At 35.6% G+C, this 23,141-nt stretch overlaps 2 protein-coding genes across 5 annotated transcripts in view; one reads left to right on the top strand and one right to left on the bottom strand.

Moving 5' to 3' along the window:
- Positions 1 to 23,141, bottom strand: part of ASB4 (ankyrin repeat and SOCS box containing 4) — a 163,386-nt gene that overhangs the window by 55,405 nt on the left and 84,840 nt on the right. For all 4 annotated transcript variants that reach the window (XM_037836724.1, XM_037836727.1, XM_037836726.1 and 1 more), the window contains one exon: positions 5,264 to 5,563. In XM_037836724.1, coding sequence (XP_037692652.1) covers positions 5,264 to 5,402 — 139 coding nt within the window. In that variant the 5' untranslated portion in view covers positions 5,403 to 5,563. The remainder of the gene's footprint in view (positions 1 to 5,263; positions 5,564 to 23,141) is intronic.
- Positions 8,420 to 22,968, top strand: LOC119535412 (oligosaccharyltransferase complex subunit OSTC-like). Its single transcript, XM_037837780.1, has 2 exons — positions 8,420 to 8,491; positions 22,136 to 22,968. The coding sequence occupies exons 1-2, from the start codon at positions 8,420 to 8,422 to the stop codon at positions 22,409 to 22,411; spliced, it is 348 nt and encodes a 115-aa protein (XP_037693708.1). The 3' UTR covers positions 22,412 to 22,968.

Genomic DNA, 23,141 nt, shown 5'->3' with positions numbered 1-23,141 from the left:
TAGAATATCTACTTCCAAACACTTACCTTCTCTTTCCCTCTACTTCTCCATCCATAAAATGGGTGAAATTCCCCCCAATTACCTGATTCACAGTTTTATTTTATTTTTAATATACTGGACAGGTACCATATTTTAAAAAATTTAACTATCCTAGGAGTAAAGATCTAAATTAATAGATTTGCTTTCCTGAAATTGCTTAGTTACAGTAAACATTAGCAATGATATTCAGTTTGAATCCGATAATTTGGATATTGCTTTCTGAAATGTGTATTATCTAAATCTGTGTTTTTTCAGTTTTTTAGTAATATAAATGAACTCTTGGAGGGCAAAAAGAAGCCAGGCAATTTTTTTAAGGTTCCCAATATATTAAAAAATGAAAAAAAAGGCCAGTATTTTGTTATTTTACATGATGGTATATTTTAATGTTTTACTTAACCAACAAACCTTCTAATGAAAATATAAAATAAAATACCCTAGACCTGTACTACTCTGAAGACTCCTAATTTCTAGGGCACTACAGACCATGTGACCAAGCACAAGTCTACAGTCACATGACAAAAATATTGTCTCCTTTCATTCTCCTCAGTTATCTGTTTGGCTCTGTGTTTAACCTTATTTGGAGATAATATCTAAAGTCCATATTTGAGGCTGTACATAAATAAGATCCCTGGACCAAAAAGTCCTCCTGCCTGGGATTAGCCCTTAGAGGTAGAATTTCTGAGTTTCAAAAGGTTTTAAACTTTTGATATGCATGATGAAACCGGTTTAGGTGTTAACCTTTTCCTTTTATTTTTAATATTTCTTTACATATTAAGTATATTAGCCCTTTTTCATATAGTCTCAAATATTTTCCCAGTCTTATGGTCTGTTTGCCACACATAAGTTGGATTATTTTGTATCCTCAAGTTTTTCTTTCCTTTCTTTTGGCTTCTGCCTTTGATGTCATACTTCTAAAGAGTAAGTGTGTTTTCAGTGGACCACAATTCTCACCCTAGATGTTATGAGCCTAATTCATTAGTGTCAACCTGCTATCCCCTCACTTGTTTTCTTCTCATTTCTAGACAGTCACCCTCTGACAACCAGGATAAAGGAGCTGGGAGCAAACTATGCCCTCCAGAAAAGCATGTGAGGTAACCCCTTAAAGGCATTAAAGCATGGCCAGCCCTCCGTCACTCTGTGGTGGTTGGAGTCACATGAAGAGCAGTGCCATAAAAAGTTAACAATTAAATAAATAAATAATTCAACTTTCTGCATTTTTAAAAATGAATTTTTTTTAATTAAAAAATAAACAATAAAAATAAAACTAGGTCTAAAAATTAACGAATACAGAAATGTGAAAGGTGGTAATGGCCATGTACAGTAAGGTGGATAAGTCCCAGCTGATGCCCACCATTTCAGTGTTGGAATTCATTGGGGCTTTGTCCTGCATTCTATTTTTCTCTCACTACTCTTTCTCTAGATGATTTTATTGATTTCCTTGGCTTCAAATACAATTTATAGGCCAATGATTCTTAAATGTATAACTTCAGTACAGGGCTTCTGAAGTCTGTACTTGTGTATCAAGTACCTACTTGACAACCTTGATGTCTTAAAGATATCTCAAACTTATCATGCTTAAAATTGATTAGGAGGTATAGCACACTATATAACTTAAATTGCATGATCAGTTTATTCAAACACCATAATTACATGGAACCTTGAACAGGGAGTGAGATCTGGTTGGTTTGTATAGGTTAGCATGAAAGCCTGATACATCTCTGGGTAATCTGGGCAGAGAACAAAAAAGTATTTGCAAAGCCACTTTGAAGGACTAGGGGGAAATGTGGAAATATTAAACTTCTCTACCTGGGGAATTCCTGATATTCTCTCAAGCATTGGGGACTACCAATTTAAAAGGCTGAGCCCTTGATCTTGGAGCTTGCCCTTATGAAGCATGTTACTGCAAGGAAAGGCTAAGCCTACTTATAATTATGCCTAAGAATCACCCCCAGAGAATCTCTTTTGTTGCTCAGATGTGGCCTCTCTCAGCCAACTCTGCAAAAATCTCACTACCCTCCTCCCTACACAGGATTTGACTCCCAGGGGCACAAATCTCCCTGGCATCGTGGGAAATGACTCCTAGGGATGAACCTGGACCCGGCATCATATGATGGAGAAAGGCTTCTTGGACCAAAAGGGTGAAGAGAAATGAAACAGTATAACATTTCAGTGGCTGAGAGATTTCACATGGAGTCGATAAATCATTCTGGAGGTTACTCTTATGTATTATATAGACATCCCGTTTTAGTTTTTAGTGTATAAGAATAGCTAGAAGGAAATACCTGAAACTGTTGAACTGCAACCCAGTAGCCTTGATTCTTGAAGATGATTTTATAACTATGTAGCTTATATGCTGTGACTGTATGATTGTGAAAACCTTGTGGCTCATACTCCCTTTATCCAGTATATGGACAGATGAGTAGAAAAATGGGGACAAAAATTAAATGAATAATAGGAGGGGGATAAGATGTTTTGAGTGTTCTTTTTATTTTTATTTTTGAGTAATGAAAATGTTCAAAAATTGATTGTGGTGATGAATGCCTAACTATATGAGGATACTGTGAACAACTGATTGAACACTTTGGATGATGGTATGGTATGTAAAAATATCTCAATAAAGTTGCATTAAACAATTGATTAGGAGGACTCATACTACATGATTTCAAGGCTTTCTGTAAAACTACAGTAATTAAGACATGAACAACAAAAAAAAAAAAAAACCACTCAGATATATAGATCAATGGAATAGGAGAGAGAGTTCAGAAATAAACCCATATACATCTGAACAATTCATTTTTTAAATTAAATGATTGTGGGTTTTTTTTAAATTGTGGAATATAACATATTTACATAGAAATGATAACTTTCCAAGTGCAATCTAACAAGTAGTCAGAGAGCAAATTTCAAAGAATGTTATGGATTACAGTTCAACAGGATCAGCTATTTCCCTATTGTGAAATAAAACATATATGCAAAAAGGTGATAACTTTCAAAGTATGATTTAACAAGTAGTTAAATAGGAACTTTCAAAGTATGATTTAACAAGTAGTTAAATAGGAAATTTCCAAGAATGTTATAGGTTACAGTATTACAGTTTCAGTTATTTCTTTATTATGAAATTTATATACAAAAGGTGATAACTTTCAAAATACAATTTAACAAATAGCAAACAGCTATACAGCAAATTTCAAAGAATGTTATGTTACAGTTCCACCATTTCATTTGTTTCCTTCTAGCTATTCTAATACCATAGCAACTAAAAAAAAAGAAAATTATATAGAGATTCAGTATTCATAATCCTTTGTTAAATTCTATCTTGTCTGTTGCTACCCCTTCCTCTAGTTTAATCACTTTCCTGATCTTCAGGGATGTCTAGAGGCAATGAACACCCTAACTTGTTTGTTTTGAAAAGGGGTGTCAACATTATGGGAAAAGGGGATGCAACTGGTTGATTTTCTTGAAGAGGCTCTTGCCTCTGGGTTTTTTGGGACTTAGCTGGCATAGGAGCTCTCTGGAGGATTTAAGATGAGTGAAGCTTTTATAGAGTCTCAGATAGGGACCTAGGTATTCTTTAGGGTTTTCAGGACTACTGTTGACATGGGCTTATCTTACTGTGGCCATTTGGGATATCTAGCTGAAGCTTGCATAGGAGTAACCTCCGGGACAGCCTCTCAACTCTATTTGAAATCACTTAGCCACTGAAACCTTATTTTGTTCCATTTCTTTTTCCCCTTGTAGTCAAAAATGGCAAATTGATTTTTTTAAAAAGTTTCCAAGGAAATTCAATGGTGAAAATAAAGTCTGTTCAGGAAATGGTGTTGAAACAATTGGGCATATACTTTCAAAAAAGATGAACCTTGACCCTTACCTCACACCATACAAAAATTAACTTGAAATGAACCATGAGGGAACTTTTTGAAATGATTGTGGTGATAATTTCATGATTCAACATGTTTGTCAAAAATTGTGTATAAATTACACTTCAATAAACCTGATTTTTTAAAACTGATTGAATGATCTTCTTCTTCAAGTTTCCCATCTTTAATAAATGGCATCATGATTCACCCATTTTATGAGGCCAAAGAACTGGCTATGATTCTTAAAACTTCTTTCTTCTTCACCCACCATCCACATCTAATCCATCTCTAAATCCTATCAAGCTGGCTTCCAAAACATAATGCAAACCCATTTTCTAAGCTTCCTATCCAAGCTTGCACCTTAGTGCAAGCTACCATCTCCTCTCTCCTAGACTATTATAATAGCTTCCCTGCTGTTTTCCCTGCTTCCATTCTTGCTCCCCTCCAACCCATTCTCTGCACAACTACAGAATGATGGTTTTAAGTGAAAATTCAGCCAGGTCATTGTCTTGCTTAAAATTTTTCAGTGGCTCCATATTCAAACCTTGTAATTTGGTCCCCCAAAGGCCCTGTATGATATAACACAACTATTATCATCTTGAGGTACTCCCCTGTCCCCTCTTGTCCCTCCATCCCCAACCCACCACAATACTACAGTCTCACTGGTCTTCTTCCATTTGTTGAACACTGCAAGTTCTTTGCTTTCCTAGAAACTTTGCCTAAGCATCTCTTCCCCTTGGTTCCTTTTTAAAATGGCTGGATCCTTCTCATTCTTAAAGCTTCAGCTTAAATATCATGTCCTTAGAGAAGCCTTCACTGAGCACACACTTTATAATAGTTCATTCCTTATGTTCTTTTTATATCTCCTTGTTTTGCTTCTTCATAGCACTTTTCCCAATTTATAATTATAGATTCATGAATTTACATCATTAATATTTCTCTCCCCTATTAAATATAAGTTCCATGACAGGCGGTATTTTTTCTTCTCACTTACTTAGCACATTACCTGATATATAGTAGGAACTAAATAAATATTTGTAAAATAAATGAGTAAATTAATGAGCCCACTCTAATTAAACAAGTAAGATCCCAATGTGGTCATCACTGCATGACCTGGATTAAGAGAACTAAACATGTATCATATCATATCATATATCATATTGTATCGTATCATAGTGTAGAATAGTATAGTATAACATAGCATAGCACAGCATAGCATATTTTAAACATATAGATGTTAAGGCTCCCTGAACTAGGTTTAATGTATGGGGACACCTGCTACATTGCCTGAGATAAGCAGAGGTCATCAGATTCAAAACCATGGGTGGACAAGCAGATGATAACACCCGCCACCTAGAAAGGCTTACCTCTCCAAACCAACTGTTTTGCACAGAGAATGGAGCTTGGAGTTGTACAGAAGTGCAAGGCTGTGTGTCCACTTAAAGAGTAGGAATTGAGCTTTGCTCCACGGTCACAGAGGATCTTAACACAATCCACATTGGCCATTTCACAAGCCACATGAAGAGGGGTTTTCCCATTGGGTCTACAATTGATTGTAGCATTGTGGTCCAGTAGCACCAGAAGACATTCCACATGTCCAAATAAGACAGAGAGATGCAGGCCTGTTGCCCAGGAAGACTTTAATTTATAACTAGGCAACCAATAACCTGAAAAAAAAAAAGGAAAGAAAATTTAGCTTCTTGGCTTAGGATTTCTATTTGGGAATGATTTTGAGAAAGTATTTTACTTTGGTCACATTTATAAAATTGGGAGAAATGATTCAGAGGTTGTAAACTAGTAGCTGATGGGCCTGCAAGTGTTTGGTTTAGTAGCATATATGGATGCACTTAAGTGAGACAGATTTTCTCCAGTTTGTACTCTCTACTATTTGCTATTTATTTTGTTTCTTTATTTACTTGATCTGCCTGGCTCTCAAAAGCACTGGAGTTTAAGACTTTTATTTATGTGATTGTATTTTAACTGGTGAGTTATATGACACCTTTCAGATTTTTATTTATTTATTTATTTTTGTTCCAATCATTGAGGGCTTGTATTGAATGATTCCAGAGCTGCTAGTTACAAGTTCGTCATTTTTATTCCATCACCGTTATCTTGACCTGTAATTGTTGTTATTGTCAATCTAAGGTGTGCATGTGTTTAACATTTAAAAGAAGTTTGTCATGCCAAGATTTTATCTCCTCCATGTGGGATTATACAATACCTTTATCCAAAAAGGAATTTAAGGCAACTAAAAAATTTCAGATAGTACAAGATTTTTTAATGATCTAGAAAAAAAAAAGGGCAAAGAATTTTAAAAAGGTAGGAAAACAAAAAGAGGGCAAGGGTACGATAGATACACAATATATAACCTGGGTCTTGTATGTTAGAACTGGATTGCAGATTTGCCTTTGAACCTCCCAGCAGCCAACATAAACAGGAGATATGATGTGTTACACAATTAACTACGACCACAAGCGAACCACAAATTAAGTGGTCAGGAGAAGCATAGCTGGTCCTAGAACAGAGATCACGGAAAAATTTTCCTATTAGTTGTTGGAAATATTCATGCCCTCTCTCTTGCCCTCACCTCTCTCCTTTCTTCCTCTGGCCTCTGACTTCTATTTACTGAGCTAGTCATTTGACATGCTACAACAATGGTGACTTTATAAACCTTCTTTCAATATTAATACCCATAGCCATGCAACTTAAGCTCACTACGAGCAGGGAAGGGAAAATAGGTACAGAGATAGCTCAGCAGCTCAGAAGTCTCTAGGGCTGAAGCAACAAGATACATTTTAACATGGATAAATAAAAAGTTTGCTTTTAGGTTATAAAAATTCTGCTATACAAGTACAACATCAGCATAATATGGTTTAATGGTCATTTATTTGAGAAAAGTCCTAGGGATTTGAGTTGGCGGTCAACCCAAAATGAGCCAACAGTAGGATACAGCTGCCAAAAGGCTAATACAATCTTAAGCTACATTAATAAAAGTGCCCAGAACAAGGGAAGTAAAAGTTGTATTCTTCACTGATTAGATGAGGTCAGAATATATCTAGAATATTCTGCTTATTTCTGGGAACCACCCTTTACAAGAAATGCCAAGCTTCTAGAGGGTACTCTGAGGATGATGACCTCATTGAAAATGAGCCTAGCAGTCAGGTCAGGTACTAAAATTATCCTATTCAAGTGAAAGACACTGGGTACATGCTACATACATGCTACTCTGGATACTTATCCTACAAGTATAATCGCTCATGAATGAAATGCCTTATCAGGCCACTATATGCACAACTCCAGGGAACACCACTCACTTTGCACTATTTGTGAATGGTGCTCCCCAGAGTTATGAATCCTGACAACCCTGCCTGCACACAAGAACATATACTATACTACAGCATTATTTGTAATGGCTAAATATTAGAAACAACTTCAATGTTCATCGATAGGAGATTGTTTAAATAAATCATGGTACATCCATACAATCAGATATCATACAGCCATTAAAAAGAATGGGGCAGGTCTATATATATACAGACACGGAAAGATCTCAAGATATATTTTTAACAGAAAGGAAGAGAGCTGAACAGTCCACATAATATGCTATCATATGCAAATATGTTTGTAAATACCTAGAACAAGAAACTGGTTAGAGTGCTGGCCTATCAAGAAGAACTGGGAAACTAGGGGCAAGGACAAAGATTTACTTGTCTCTAAGTATCCTCTTTATAATTTTTGATTTGGTACCTTGTTCATGCATAACTATTCACAAAAATAAGTAAAATAAATATAAACTACTGTCCCTCTGTCCAGAGGAAAAAAAATTAATTTACAGAGGCCATTCATAGGGTCTTGCATGATGCTGATTAGTCCTGCAGGAATGAATGAACCCAACCTGAGGTTGGTTTTCTGCAACCCAAACTCCATCCCCCCCCCCCCACACACACACACACAAATTTAATCACTTTCTCAGCCATTCAGAATTCTAGGACCATCTTTCTTTCTCTTCCTCCTTCCTCTCCCCTTATCTAAATCAGCTCTTTAAAAAAGAAATGCAAAGTAAATTCACACTAGGTTTTAATGGACTGAGGATTGTTTAAAATGTGAATTCTCTCAGGATTATCTGAGTTTATATAGGAATCTGTATTTAACTAATAGAATTAAGTTCTAATATATTGATTTGAAGTTCAAGATACTAAGATGGAAAGGTATTTGGTGAATTGGACTTTCCCTGGCACAGCTAAAATAGCATCACAAATACTCTGGGCTGGGATGCATCAACCCCATGCCTATAATGTGTGTGCGTGTGTGTGTGTGTGTGTGTGTGTGTGTGTGTGTGTGTGTGTGAAGATATATAAATATACACATATTATATGTGTATAATATATTTCTACATTTCTATACAGCTACATACATTGACTCTGTGTTCCAGGCAGTTTTTAAGCTCTATAGCATGCAATTTGCTTTTGACAATGAATGAATCAGATTCATAGCAATCCTTAATCAGTTGTTTTAACACTCAAATGTCCTCAGGAGGCAATTTGCGAAAACAATCTTCTGTCTACCTCGGAAAGAAGTTTATTCTGGATCTGCAAGTAAGGCTGTGTTTTGCCTGCTGATTAGTTGCAAAGATTAGGCAGCTCTCTGCAGCAACTGCTTAGAAACTCAAGCCTCCTTCTGCAATGAAAAGAAAAATGAGCTTGGAAAGGAAGCAGCAGAGAGCGGATTAAGAAAACACCATTTTGATATAATATAAAATCAGAGAAACACAGAACATTAGTGCTGGAAGGAAGATTATCCAGTCCAAGCCACTCATTTTCCAGATGATAAAACTGCCACTTTTTTAGCCTGCTAGAGCCATAAGTTGCCTGCCTCAGTCCAAGCTAACAGGCTCATGATATCTGCAATGCAGGGTTTCCAACTGGCTTTGTCTTTGTGGAAGCAGAATAGGTTTAGCTCCAAGCCTGCTTCACAAATCATAGGGAACAGAAGTATATTCTGAATTCATCTATAACATGTCACATCTCTGATAAGAAAATGCATTTGCTTGTTGATTTTTCTTCCTTCCAAATTCCCAAAAGTACCTGGAGAATATAACCTTCCTGTTTATTACATGAATCAGTCATCCTTGTCTTCTCAGTCAGTTTCATCTGTTTCTCTATATAATCATTAACTGGTGAATTAGGCTCTGAAACTACTAGGTCTGGAATCCAGCTGACCTCCAGATTGGAATTGTGCCTAACACTCACCTCTAGGAGATGGGAATGTGTGCAGGCGGGTGGCAGCAGGACAGCTGCCCCCTGGGGAGCTGAAATAGAAAAACAGGAATAAGACAGATTGTAGGATATGAATCAAGGTATGCTGAAGTGTATCCTGAAGCTATGCTGAAGAAATTTGGTGTGTGTTTGTGGGTGTATATGTGAGGTGGTGGTGGTGTTTCTGGATAATTCAACCCTGAAAATAACAGGCATGCCTACCATTTTGAGCAGAGAAACAGGCAGCCCAAAGCAGAGAGGCCACTGACATACAATCATAAGCCTTAAAGCAAGGCTGTAACCTCGGGTCACTGAACAACTCCCAAGTGCACCAACTGTGGAGATGAGTGGAGTGTCCTTTCCACTACACCCACCCTCACTGAGGATCAAACCTGAGGTAACCATTCTTCAAAACTGCAGATGCTGCTGTATTTTATAACATCCTTGTGTAGACAATGTTATGTCAAGAGATCAGAATATGTTCCCCCCAAATGTAACCACCAATGGAGACAGCACGATAGAAACACAATTAACCTATAAAGTAGTGTCATTTTTTATACTCTCCCTTCTTCCCACAGTAGAATTGTCCCAAGGCTTTGGAACCCAGAGTGTGATTTATTCTTAATATTTGTCTTTCAAAGGGCCTTCCTCTTCTCACCTCTGCAGATGCCAGGCTGCCCTTTTATTGTGTGCTCAGTCTGCACAAAAGACAGGGATGAGGTGGGACCCAGGAGCAAAGACCTTCTGGGGGAGTGACGAAGCCCTGGTCTCTCTCTAATCAAACCACTCGGGTGTTATCCTGGATCCATGAGTCTGTGTGTTATGGTGACTACCTGCAGCAGAGCTCTGCTTGAGCAAGGAGCTAAACTGTGAAGAAGAGGGGCAAATACAGATTCTTTCTCCTTTGCAAAACTTCCACAGAGGACTCCCCAGTACAGGACATGCCCATGTGGGTTTATAATGTTTGCAGTTATCTTTGACCTTCCCCAGACCACGATATGGAAATGCTATCTTTTTACATCATTTCACCTACATAACATGGTGGATTGTCAGCATGCAGGGGGCTTCGATCTTGCCAAAGATTTCTTTTACAAATGAGAATAATTAGACTTGAAAGGTTAACTATCTTGAAGTGCCCATGCTCATTTAATGAGTAATGACAAAGGTGAACTCAAACCCTGGTCTCCCCAGAATCTTCATCTGTGATATGAAGGCTGTACACAATTCACCTCCACACAAATACCATTTGTAGCTGAAGGTTCTCAAGGAATTTCAGCAGTTTTACTACTACAAAAGTATGCAGACAAATTCTGTTTTGTTTTGTTTTTAAATTTAAATCTGAAACGAAGGAGATATTCCTGGGTAATTGAGTAGAAAGCACCCTAGTTCAGGAGTCCTGGTAAGGAGCCATGCATTGTGGCCGTCTAACTAAAGAGGGGATTGGTCCTACTCCAGCATTTGGGGAGGATGTACACATCTCTGGTAAACCTTTAGCTAAGCCCAGGCTCTGCAACAGTTATCAGGTGTAATGTTATCCAAGTCAAAAGAAAACCACACAAGAAGCCTCTGTTATTACAGCCAAAGGTTACACATGCTGCTTGTGGCTGGATTAGCAGACATTTGCTCTGCTTGTGTCCATGTATTTACACAGTCCTGAAGGATTATAGACCAAAGCACAATTCTTGGCTATTTTTTAATAGCTAATATTTTCAAGATAACTCTCAGAGTTCCCCTGGGAGGGGAAAAAAAAGAGCAAGCTTAACATCTAAAGTTTAAAAGAAGAAAGTTTGAGCATCTAGGAAAGAAAAAAGGCCCTAGGATGGTAATAGGAAAGCAGGAAAGTGAATTTCTGGCAAAGAGGAAAATTAGGTGATAAAGAGATTATTTATTAAGAGAGTAGAAATAATAGCTTTCAAGATATTTGGACCACAGTTGCTACTTAGTATAGTAGATAGAGTACCTGCCAGAAAGTTTTCAAGTGAAATCATTCATTGGTTATTTTAATTAAAAATATGACTACCAACCAAGGAACCTACAGCTGTGGCCATAAACGCAGTACTTAATGTGCATTACACTGATTAATAAAAGGACTCAGATTAACCTTGCTGACTAGGGAATTTCATACCAACAGGCTAAGTATGATACTTCACCTGTATCATTAATGAGTCAAGGCTCATACATCTGAAGGGGAATCAAAATGTGTAGTTGGAAAACCTTTGGAAACAGTTAAATGGGTGTTCATACTTACAGTATGGAGGTCAGCAGTGAGAACTGATATGAATAACTTGAGCTTACTTAAAGACCCAACGCTCACTCTAAATACTGTGCATTTGGCTCATAATAGACTTTATATTATTATAACCAACCCATGACTATCCAAGTACTTATTGCATTCAACAGTTACAAATGTGTTTATGTATCTGTCTTCATTTCATTCCAATTTTAAAGTGGTCTTCTGGTCAATACAATTTTGCTTACTTGTTTTTGCTTTTAAGACTCATATCTTGGACATTCTTGGGGACGTAACTCAAATGACAACCAACATATTTTCAATGTTTGCCTTAAAAGATGTGAGAGGAGTTTTTTCTGATTAATAAAACATGATTTTACCTGAAGATTTGATTATGAAGTTAAAATAACTTGAAAAATAAAATGTGATCTCTCCAACTTTAGGAATCATCATTAGGCGAACATGGGCTCTTGACTGCTTGCTTCCACATCTATGCTCTGATGGACGGACAAGAGAAGCAAGGGAAACTGCTCAATGAGATGGCCTACTGTCACAAAGGGAAGCAGAAATGAGTTCCTGGCATTTAGTTCTACCTTCCTCTCACAAAATCCACATTTTATATATGCTCATGAGGTCAATATTTGTTTATGAGTATCCAATTAGATTGTGGATTTCAGGGGAGTGGGGCAAATTTAGATCCCAAGGTTGATTTATTCAGCAGCAGAGTTCGGAGTTACCTTTCTAAAAATTATAAACTGACTTTCATACTGGCTTAGACATACTATAGTTAAGAATAAAATTTGATCACTTTATGAAATCCTGTGAAAAATGCTATGTGTTGACATCCAGCAGGACAATCAAATGTTGAATATAGAATTGTACAGCTCATAGTATAATTTAAATTAGCATGATCTCTGTTCTAGATTTTACACAATGTCCTGCTTATTAAGCCAAAAATAACTAAAACCTGAAGAACCCCAGGCTTTCAAAATAACAGGTAATGTTTCCTGACCTGGACGGTGTATTTTGTGAATGTTAATCAAGCTACATGCTTAATATTTAAACACTTTTCTGTGTATAGCTTTTAAAAAGTACATTCAAAAATTATATAGTAGTGTGTAGCAATTCAACAGGATTCAGCATCCAAGGGGCTTGCTTTGATCTAATGAAGTCTCACAAAGTTTAGTCAAAACACATACTCTTCAAGGCCACAGGTGGAAATGGACCCCATTCCTTATACCCACTCAGAAAGGAACTAACTAACCCATTAGCCTGCTCACCCTGGGAATGCCTTTGTGATTTTTAAGAAATTGATATAACCACTTATTTTGCTTGGCTAGAAACTAGGACTCTATGTGTTACTTCTATTCTTAACTGAAATATTTAAAGGATTGATAATTAGGTTGGAAAGCATGTGAAAAAGTTTGAAGAAACGTTGAAAAAAGAAGAGGCTTTAATCTGAGGTTTAAGATTAAAGAGACCAGATTCTTATTCACATTTCTGTTAAACAGAATGTATGTTTCTTTCTACACACACACACACACACACACACACGATTTCCTACATAAACCCTAAGGATATGACCACAAATTCTATTATTTCTGTGCATACATCCACCTAGCATTCTCAAGAAAGGAACTGTTCTTTTCTTTTCCCAGAGGATGTAATTCACTGTCTCCTTAATTGAAAGTCACATCCTACAGTCCTAGCATTATGAAAACACCTATTAACATGAATGAAAAGTTACCTCTATGAGGACCATCACAGCCTGTTCACACTGGCAAGAAGAATTTATAATTCGTCTTCTTCTCATTCAGGGGTGATGACGCCATTGGAAGCAGGAGAAACAAAACTGTATATCCTGGGAGCCTGCCCTTAAAACTTCCTTTCTCATTACCTCAGAACCTTAGCATGATCTGTGAGATTTGGCATGCTCAGGAGATGAGAAAAGGCAATCTTCACAACTCAGAGTCAAATAAATCATCCACTGACTTGAACCTAAGTCATTTACACTGGGCAAAAATATGTTAAAGAATAATCTTAAAAATTTATTTAGCATTCAGACATGCTTTCACTGAATAAAGCCAGTAAGATGAAAGTAATTGAATTATATAATACAAATTGTTTTAACAGAGTCCCCATAGACTACCTCAAAAAAAAAAAAAGCCCTCCTTCATCTTCCAAACAAAACAGCAATTCCAGTTTACCATAAGCTCTCAAGTAAAAATCATAAACACAGTAATTGGCTTCAACTGTTCTAAACTCCTTCAAAACAGACAGAGAACATTAAATTAATGTAGAAAACATATACCATTCAGGGTTTTTATCTGAAAATTAATGGTATTGATTTATACAAGAACAGAAAATATTTCTAAATATGAAAAATAACAACTTTCTCTCTTTAAATGCTATACACAATACTTTATCATCTACTTTGTTTAAACAGAAGTGATGTTAAACAGAGTATTTGTCTGCAGTCCGCTCACCAGATGGCCTAGCTACTCAAATTCCCCCATTAACTAGCTGATTTGAGAAATCAGAATCAGCACACTTGTAATTTATTTCTGATTTATTAAACATGAGTTCCAGAAAATCCCTTGGTAAAAAAAATTATGTTCTAATTTTTGCTTTCTTCCATTCTTTATAAGACATATATTCTGTGGCAAACACTTCTACAGATTTGATTATAGTAGTCAAGGAAAACAAGTTAACATTTTGTGTGTTTTTTTGTGCCTGTGTGGAAAATTAACTAAAATGATAAGGACCCATTCTTTAACCCTACACATGGAAAAAATCCTGTTTCTCATCCAGAAGAAAATAGAGATGACATATCTTTACGTAGCTGGTAATAGAGAATTAACAGCCTGTCCCCAAGCCAGCCACATTGTCTGAATTATGTTATCAACAGCCTGTTTAGCCATAATCTAAAGATGTTTTCTATATTCTATGTCATCATAGTCAGAAGAAAAGTTAGAAATAATTACTAACTATGACTGTCCAGAATTACAAATTTTGCTCCCAAGGTTGGAGAAAGAAGAGAAGAGAAGAGAAGAGAAGAGAAGAGAAGAGAAGAGAAGAGAAGAGAAGAAAAAAGGAAGGGAGGGAGGAAGGAAGGAAGGAGGAAGGAAGGAAGAGAAATAAAGAAAGAAAAAAAGAAAAGAAAGAAAGAAAGAAAGAAAGAAAGAAAGAAAGAAATCAGCCCCTTCTCTCTATTTTAAGAAGAAAGAAAAAAATTAAATTAGAAATATTTTTAAATAAATACTTAAAGAAACAATAAGAGCTACTGGCTTACAGTGGGTGACTGACACTATGCATTGTTTTTAAAATCCAGTTTTCTATTAATTTTACAATTACACCTATGTATTTTTTACCTTGTTTATAAGATGCCAAAGCCATATTCTCATCTTCAACTTCAAATACTGTGTCCACATCTATTTGCCTTTGGATTAAAATAGCCTTCAATTTTCCAAAATCATTTGACTTTAGAGCCTCAAGAAAATTTTTCTTAACTAATTTGGCAGCTGCAGCTTTAGTATCAGGGGCAGTGCCGTCCATCCTCCGTCCCCCTCTCCAAGCTTTGTTGTGATTTATCAGGAGAGCAGCACCAAGTAGACAGGCACATGCTGGAGAGTCCACAAACTGACGGCTAATTTTATCCCAAAGTTATGCTGATCCGTTCTATTTATATGGGGATCATTTCAAACTTCAAAATATCCTTCTTGGCTGTCACTGCATTTTCAGGTCCTTTAAACTAGCTGTATACTAACTGATCCATTCAGTAACACAACTTAGTGTCACTATGAAGGAAAGACTTCATTTCAGAAAATGAAAGGTCACTATTATTTCTTACATGATCAAAGTAACAATGTAAGATTTAAAAGCTCTCATTGCTTGTTTTTTTTCCTCAGTAAAAACATCTGGTGCCCAACTGGAGATTCTGTGTCTTGCTCTGATTAACCAATAACCAAAAATGAAAATTTGTTACCGTTGTTGATACATGTGCTTCTGAAAACCTATAGCAATTTTTCAATGTAAGCCTCTAAAATCAAGCGTGGTCATACACATTTGAAAACAAACAGAATGCTTTTAACTGGCCCAGACTTTAAAACATTCAATGTCATAAAAGAAAGCAAATGGGTGACAGAGTAGGATACTGTTTTAGGTAAAAAGAGACTAAAGAGACAAAACAGCAAAATGCAATGAACGTGACTGAATCCTGGATTTCAAAAAAAAATCAGTTAGAAAAGACTATATTGGGACTATTGTGTAAATCTTAAAAAGGACTAGATATTATTTGATATTATGGAATTATTAATTTTAAAGTGTGAGAAAGGTAACATGGCTACACAGAATATTCTGACTCTGAAGTGAGGCACTAGGGAATAAATTGTCATCATATGCAAAATTTCTTTTCAAATAGCTCAGAAATATATATATGTGTGTGTTTTTTATGCTTGTGTGTATGTGTAGACAGAGAAAGAGCAAATGTGGTAAAAAGTTTAATATTGGTAAATCTAATGAAGGGCATATGGGTGTCAATTATGCTATTCTTTCAGCTTTTCTGTAACTGAAAAATTTCAAAATAAAAAGTTTCAGAGAAAATGTATACCAAATTTTTTGACTTGCAAATCATTAAAAATTAGAAAAATGATAATATCAAATGTTGGCTAGAGTGTGAAGAATCAAATTTTTACTTGTGTTTATTAATATAAAATCCATATATAATATATAGTAACAGTGATATTCTGTTATATAACTATTATATAATGTGCAAATTTTAAATATCACACATATACATGCACAGAGGAAGAAAACTCTAGAAGCATCTATTCCCAAATGTCATCAGCCGTTATCTCCCAGTTTTGAGATTATACCTGATTTCTTTTCTCTTTCTCATTTTCTGAATTCATTTACAATAAGCATACATTGCACTTATGATAGATGTTATTTCTGAATTGAACATTTTAATAACAATAACTTGCTAACACTCAATAACTACAGAATTGTAGATTTTATGAGGAAAGGAACTGAACCATTCTCCTGTCTTGACTGTCTAGCACTGTGAACAAATAAAACTTAATTCATTGATTGCTCATAGTGCCCTCACTACTGTGTTAGGTGGAAAATATGACCCTGTTCCTTTCATGTCCACATGGGTAACTCTACTAATAGCATTGGATTTACTGATATTTTTTAATCCTTTCTGTCAAACATCAGAGATGAATGCACTCTTGATAGAGGAAATAGAGGGAATTTCCACATTATTGGAGTATAATTTGTGTTAGAAAAGCATCCAAAGTTGAGTCTACTTAAAATTAAGACCAAATTTCACAAAATGGTGGAGGGAAATTCTTTTTAACTTTGTCTTGAAACATAAAAGCAACAATTATGAGGAACAGATTTTCATCTACTATTTAACAACATTTAGGTTATGATAGCAACTACATAAAATTCATAGAACCAACCAAATAAAATGCTTACTATTTAGGGACAAAATAATTTATCTGATCTAATTTTATAACCTGAAGAAATATCCTTTACCTTACGAATGCCTTTGTTTAACTAACATAAAAAGCATTGTATTTACAAAACATTCATTAGCTTCATCCACTGTACTAAGGACCTTTCTTTTTTTAATGCAATTTTATTGAGATATATTCACACAACATATAATCCATCCAAAGTATACAATCAATGGCTCCCAGTATCATCATATAGCTGTGCATTCATCACCACAATCAATTTTAGAAATTTTCATTACTCCAAAATAAAGAAAAAATAAAAAAATCACCAAAACATCCCATACCCCTTATTCCCCCCTATTATTTATATATTTCTTGTCTGTATTTTATTATTTATCTGCTCATACACTGGATAAAGGGAGTGCCAGTCACAAGGTTTTCACAATCCCACAGTCACACGATAAAAGCTATATAGTTACACAATCATCACCAAGAGTCAAGTCTACTGGATTATAGTTCAACAGATTGAGCTATTCTAGTATGCTAGAAACTAAAAAGGATTATCTATATAATACATAAGAATAACCTCCAGAATGACCTCTTGACTCTCAGCCACTGAAACTGTATTTTGTTTCATTTTTCTTCCCCCTTTTAGTCAAGAAGCCTTTCTCAATTCCACAATGTCAGGGCCAGGCTCAACCCAGGAGTCATATCCCACGTTATCAGGGAGACTTACAACCATGGGAGTCATGTACCATGTAGTGGGGAGGGTAGTGAGTTTTTTTGCAGAGTTGGCTTAGAGAGAAAGGCCATGGCCACATCTGAGCAACAAAAGAGGTTTTCTGGGGGCAACTCTTGGGCATAATTTTAAGTAGGCTTAGTTTCTGCTTTGCAGGAATAAGTTTCATAAGGGCAAGTCCCAAGATCGAAGGCTTAATTTTTAAATTGGGAATCCCTAATGCTTGTGAGAATATGAGGAATTCCCCAGGTAGGGAAGTTTAATATTTCCACATTTTTTAAGGGCCTCTCTTAATCCTTTGATAAGCCAATGATATTCAAACTTGATGGCTGGAGTTCCCATGAAATACTTATCAAGTCCTTATGTTTTCCAAATTTTTGTTATTCAATTCTTATCCAATTATTAGTACAGAAATAACTCTATTAAGTCCTCAGTAGTAATTGGTTTTGTATGTGATTGGGGCAGTTCTTCATCATGTTTGTCAACTTTGTTAAATCTTCCCTTGCTTGCAGTATTTACAGTTTCACCTCCAAAGGACATCAGATGATCAAAGTGAGGCTGCCTAGTTGTTGACTCAACAGTGAGGGATAGGTTCTCATATGTGAGTATGCCACCTTATAACCTTAAGTTGTAAGATAATGGATAATTAGTTAAGAGAAACCATACTTCTTAACAGTAATAAAGGTTGTTTTTAATTAATTTATCTTTATTACTGAAATTGTAGGTTTATAGAAAAATCATGCAGAAAATACATTTCCCATATACCCCCTCTCACATGTGACATACAGCTTTCCCTATCATTATTATTTTGCATTAATGTAGGACCTTTTTTACAATTGATGAAACTAATTATTGTAACTATATTATTAACTCTAGTCCATAGTTTACATTAGAGTTCACTGTTTGTGTTGTACAGTCACGTGTTTTTTTTTTTTAATTGTATTCTAGTAACATAAATACCATATAAAATATCCCCTTTTAACCACACTCAAATATATAATGGAGGGGTGTTAATTACATTCAGAACATTGTGCTACCATAATCACCATCCTTTGTGAAAACTTTTCTATCCACAAACCATAAACTCTGTACCAATTACACATTAATTCCTCAATTCCCTACTCCCAACCCAGTCCCTGGTCACCTGTCTTCTAGTTTCTGACTCTAAGAATTTGTTTATTCTAATTATTTCATCTCAGTGAGATCATACAATATTTGTGTTTGGCTTATTTCACTCAAAATGATGTCTTCAAGTCTCAAGCATGCTGTCACATATATCAGAACTTCATTCTTGTTTATGGCTAAATAATATACCATTGTAGGTACCACATTTTGTTTATCCATTCATCTGTTGATGAACACTTGAGTGGCTTCCATCTTTTGCAAATGCAGTTAATGCCTCTATGAACATCAGTGTACAAATATCTGTTCATGTCCCTGCTTTCAGTTCTTCTGGGTATATTCCTAGTAGTGGTATTGCTGTGTCGCATGAAAATTCTATACTTAACTTTATGAGGAACCACCAAACTGTTTTCCACAGCTGCCTCACCACTTTACATTCCCACCAACAATGAACAAATGTTCCTATTTCTCCACCTCTTCTCCAACACTATTTTCCATATATTTAACAGTAGCCATTCTAATGTGTTTCTCGTTATGGTTTTGATTTGCATTTCCCTACTGTCTCATGATGTTGAGCATCTTTTTCTGTGCTTTTTGGCCATTTGCATATCTTCTTTGAGAAACGTCTATTTAAGTCTTTTACCCATTTTTTAATTGCGTTGTTTGCTGTTCTGCTGTTGAGTTGTAGAATTTCTTTATATAATCTGGATAATAAACCCTTATCAGAGAGGTGGTTTCCAAATATTTTCTCCCATTGCGTAGGTTGTCTTTCTCACTTTCACAGTAAAATCCTTGGATGTAAAGAAGTTTTTTCATTTTGATGAGGTCCCACTTATTTATTTTTTAGTTTTTTCCTTGTTCTTTTAGTGTAAAGTGTAAGAAACCATTGCCTAACAAAAGTCCTGAAAATGCTTTCCTATGCTTTCTTCTAGGAGTTTCATAGTTTTCATTCTTATATTTAGATCTTTGCTCCAATTTGAGTTACTTTTTGTATATGGTGTGAGGTCGGGGTCCACCTTCATTCTTTGCATATGGATATCCAGTTTTCCCAGCACTATGTGTTGAAGAGGCTCCTCCTTTTCCATTGAGTAGACTTCCCATTGACCTTTGCCAAAACCAATTGGATATAGATGTGAGGGTTTATTTCTGAATTCTCAATTTGATTCCATTGGACTATATGTCTGTCTTTGTGCCAGTACAATGCTGTTTTGATTACTGTGCTTTCTAATAACTTTTAAAATCTAGAAGTGTGAGTTCTCCAACTTCATTCTTCTTTTTCAAATTGTTTTTGACTATTCAGGGCCCCTTATCCTTCCATATAAATTTGATGATTGGCTTTTACATTTCTGCAAAGAAGACTACTGGAGTTTTGATTGGAATTTTGTTGAATCTGTAAATCACTTTGGTTAGAATTGACATTTAACTATATTTAGGTTTCCAATTCATTAACAGGGAATGCCCTTCCATTTATTTATATCTTGATTTAGCAAAGTTTTGTAGTTTTCCATGTATAAGTCCTTTACATCCTTGTTTAAATTTATTCCTAGATATTTGATTCTTTAAGTTGCTATTGTAAATATATATTTTTTTATTTCCTCCTCAGATTGCTCATTATTAATATATAGAAACACCACTGATTTTTGCATGTTGATCTCATGGCCTATCACTTTGCTGAATTTGTTTATTAGCTCTAGCAGTTTTGTTGTGGACTTTATAGGATTTTCTATACATAGGATCACGCCATCTGCAAATAGTGAAAGTTTTATTTCTTCTTTTCCAATTTGGATGCCTTTTATTTCTTTTCCTTGCCTAACTGCTCTGACTAGGAAGTTCAGAACAATGTTGAATAACAGTGGTGACAGTGGGCATCCTTGTCTTTTTTCTGATAGTAAGGAGAAAGCTCTCAGTCTTTTACCCTTGAGTATTTTTCACTGAAGCGTTTTTCATATATGCCCTTTATCATGTTCAGGAAATTTCCTTCTATTTCTAGTTTTCTGAGTGCTTTTAATCAGGAGGGGTGCTAGATTTTGTAAACTGCCTTTTTCTGTATCAATTGAGATGACCATGTGTTTTTTCCTTCATTCTATTAATATGGTATTTACATTAATTGATCTTCTTTTGTTGAACCACCCTTATGTACAGAGAATAAATCCTACTTGATCATTGAATAATTATTTTAATGTGCTGTTGGATTCTGTCTGTTAGTATTTTTTTGGGGGATTTTTGTATCTATATTCATAAGGGATATTAGTCTATAATTTTCTTTTCTTGTGGTATTTTTACCTGGCTTTGTTATTAGTGTGATTTGGGGGTAAGAAAGTTTTAAACCTAACTCAACCATTCCAAAGTTTTTGTTTTCTGACTTCAAGAATACACAAATGAATTGTGGAGGAAAAAAAAGACAAATACACAGAATATTGAGAAGAAGATACAAATTAACACATAATTAAACCTCACTTCTGGTTCATAAAGCAGTCCATCCCATTATTGGAAAAATAGAGTTAGAATTTTCTTTGCTATGTCAAGCCCAAATTTGTCTATCCATAATTTCTCCTCAGTGGGTCTAATTATGCATGTGTAATCATACATTTATTCCAGAATCTTCTTTTATTATGGTCTTTCTAACATTTGAAAATAACTTCATCAATTCTTTTTCTTGATTTGCTCATCTGGTCCTTATTTGGGGTGGTTTTCAGAATCTCCTGTCCTGCCTTCTCTGTACTGGATCCTATCTCGTTTGTTGATGAATATCTGCCTTAAATTGTGGTGCCTAAAATGTAACATACTATTTCCTAGCAGGAGCTGACAACTACAGATTATGATGGATGAGACTAAGAATACAATGCTTTTGTTAAAATTATATTGGGATTCCTGGGAGGTTCTTGGCAAGTCTGCCTCGTCTCATAGCTGTATTTCCTCAACAAGTATCTATCAAGCACTTACCACATGCCAGACACTATTCTGGGCATGGAGATACACCAGTGAACAAAACAACAAAAATCCTTGCCTGTGTGGAACCTAACACTCTGGTGGATTTAAATGGTGATGGAAGTCTCTGGATCTTTCCCATCTTTTGTACACTAGAATTTGTCACAGAGTTGCAAGCTCACTCACTTCATACATACTTTGGTTAGTTATATTCAATATAACATACTTTGGTTATTTATATTTATATTTGTATTTATATTTATATTTATATTTGGTTATTTATATTCAATTACTCCATCTGATCCCTCTTGTGGGTATCCCCCATCTCACTTAGTGGCAATGGGGAGGGCAACTTAATTTAGTACAATCTGATATATTCAGTCTGATCCAAATATTTTAGCAATCTCTGTAGGTAAGTGCTCAGTCTCTTTGGATAAAATTTTCTATCTTTGAGAGTTCTAGCTTTCCCAACAAGATGGTTTCAAGAATATAGGGGGAAATAGAGACGTGCCTCTGCTGCCACCAACACGGAGACCTTGTACCGAGTACCGTTTTTAGTGCTCGAATGTCCCAACCTAAAGCTGAAGAAGCCCCCCTGGGTTCACATGCCGTCGGCTATGACAGTGTACGCTCTGGTGGTAGTGTCTTACTTCCTCATCACCGGAGGAATAATTTATGATGTTATTGTTGAACCTCCAAGTGTTGGCTCGATGACTGATGAACATGGGCACCAGAGGCCGGTAGCTTTCCTGGCCTACAGAGGCTATCTGATGGGTTAGAGTGCCTTTTGAGATGAAATCAATGGATACTGGATTTGCTCCTGTTGATGAAGTTTTAAAGGCTATACCAATCCTCTAATATGAAATGTGGAAAAGCAGCAGAGGAAGAAGCATCTAGTGAAAACAGGAAGCTTATTAAAGCTTGGACTAGAATTTCTTCTTGGTAATATCAGAGAGACAATCATATCACAGTATTTTTTCCTGCTGACCTATGGTAGCATACCAACAATGTGAAGTGGCATTTTCTTTTTAGATTTTTATTTCTAGAAGGAAATATACTCCATTTCTACAACTATAATATTGAATAAAGTGATTTTTTTTTTTAACAACCCCCTTAACAGTTTTTGGAGATGGCATTTCTGATTTTCAGAAATTAATGTAAAATCAAGAAGCAAGATCCTGTAACCTGAGAACTCTGGACAATTCATCAGCTTTATCTATGGTGCTTTGCCTTTAAACAGAGTGTGTGATAGTTCATTATTTCTGATGTGTATGTAAGATTGTTTCCTGAACAATAAGATGTATGAAAGGAGCAGAAATAAATAATTTTTCTAATTAAAAAAAAAAAAAAAAAAAAAAGAATATAGGATATATATGCAATACTCAAAATACTAATATTTAACAAACAGTATCAACTGGAAGATACTTTGACTATAAATAAACAGTATGGCCCGACCAGTGTGGGCCAGGTGACTACCAGCCAGGAGCAGGATGCAGTTATGTGACCTCC

The sequence above is a fragment of the Choloepus didactylus genome, chromosome 5 (assembly GCF_015220235.1).
Source record: "Choloepus didactylus isolate mChoDid1 chromosome 5, mChoDid1.pri, whole genome shotgun sequence".
NCBI classification, from domain to species: Eukaryota; Metazoa; Chordata; class Mammalia; order Pilosa; family Megalonychidae; genus Choloepus; species Choloepus didactylus.
The sequence above is the reverse complement of the archived record's forward strand: the minus strand, read 5'-3'. Positions and strand labels throughout refer to the sequence as shown.

Coding starts and splice junctions, on each gene's coding strand:
- LOC119535412 (XM_037837780.1), top strand. CDS start 8,420: ATGTCCTCAGGAGGCAATTTGCGAAAACAATCTTCTGTCTACCTCGGA. Junction 8,492..22,135: donor AGTTTATTCTGGATCTGCAA/GTAAGGCTGTGT, acceptor AGGGGGAAATAG/AGACGTGCCTCTGCTGCCAC.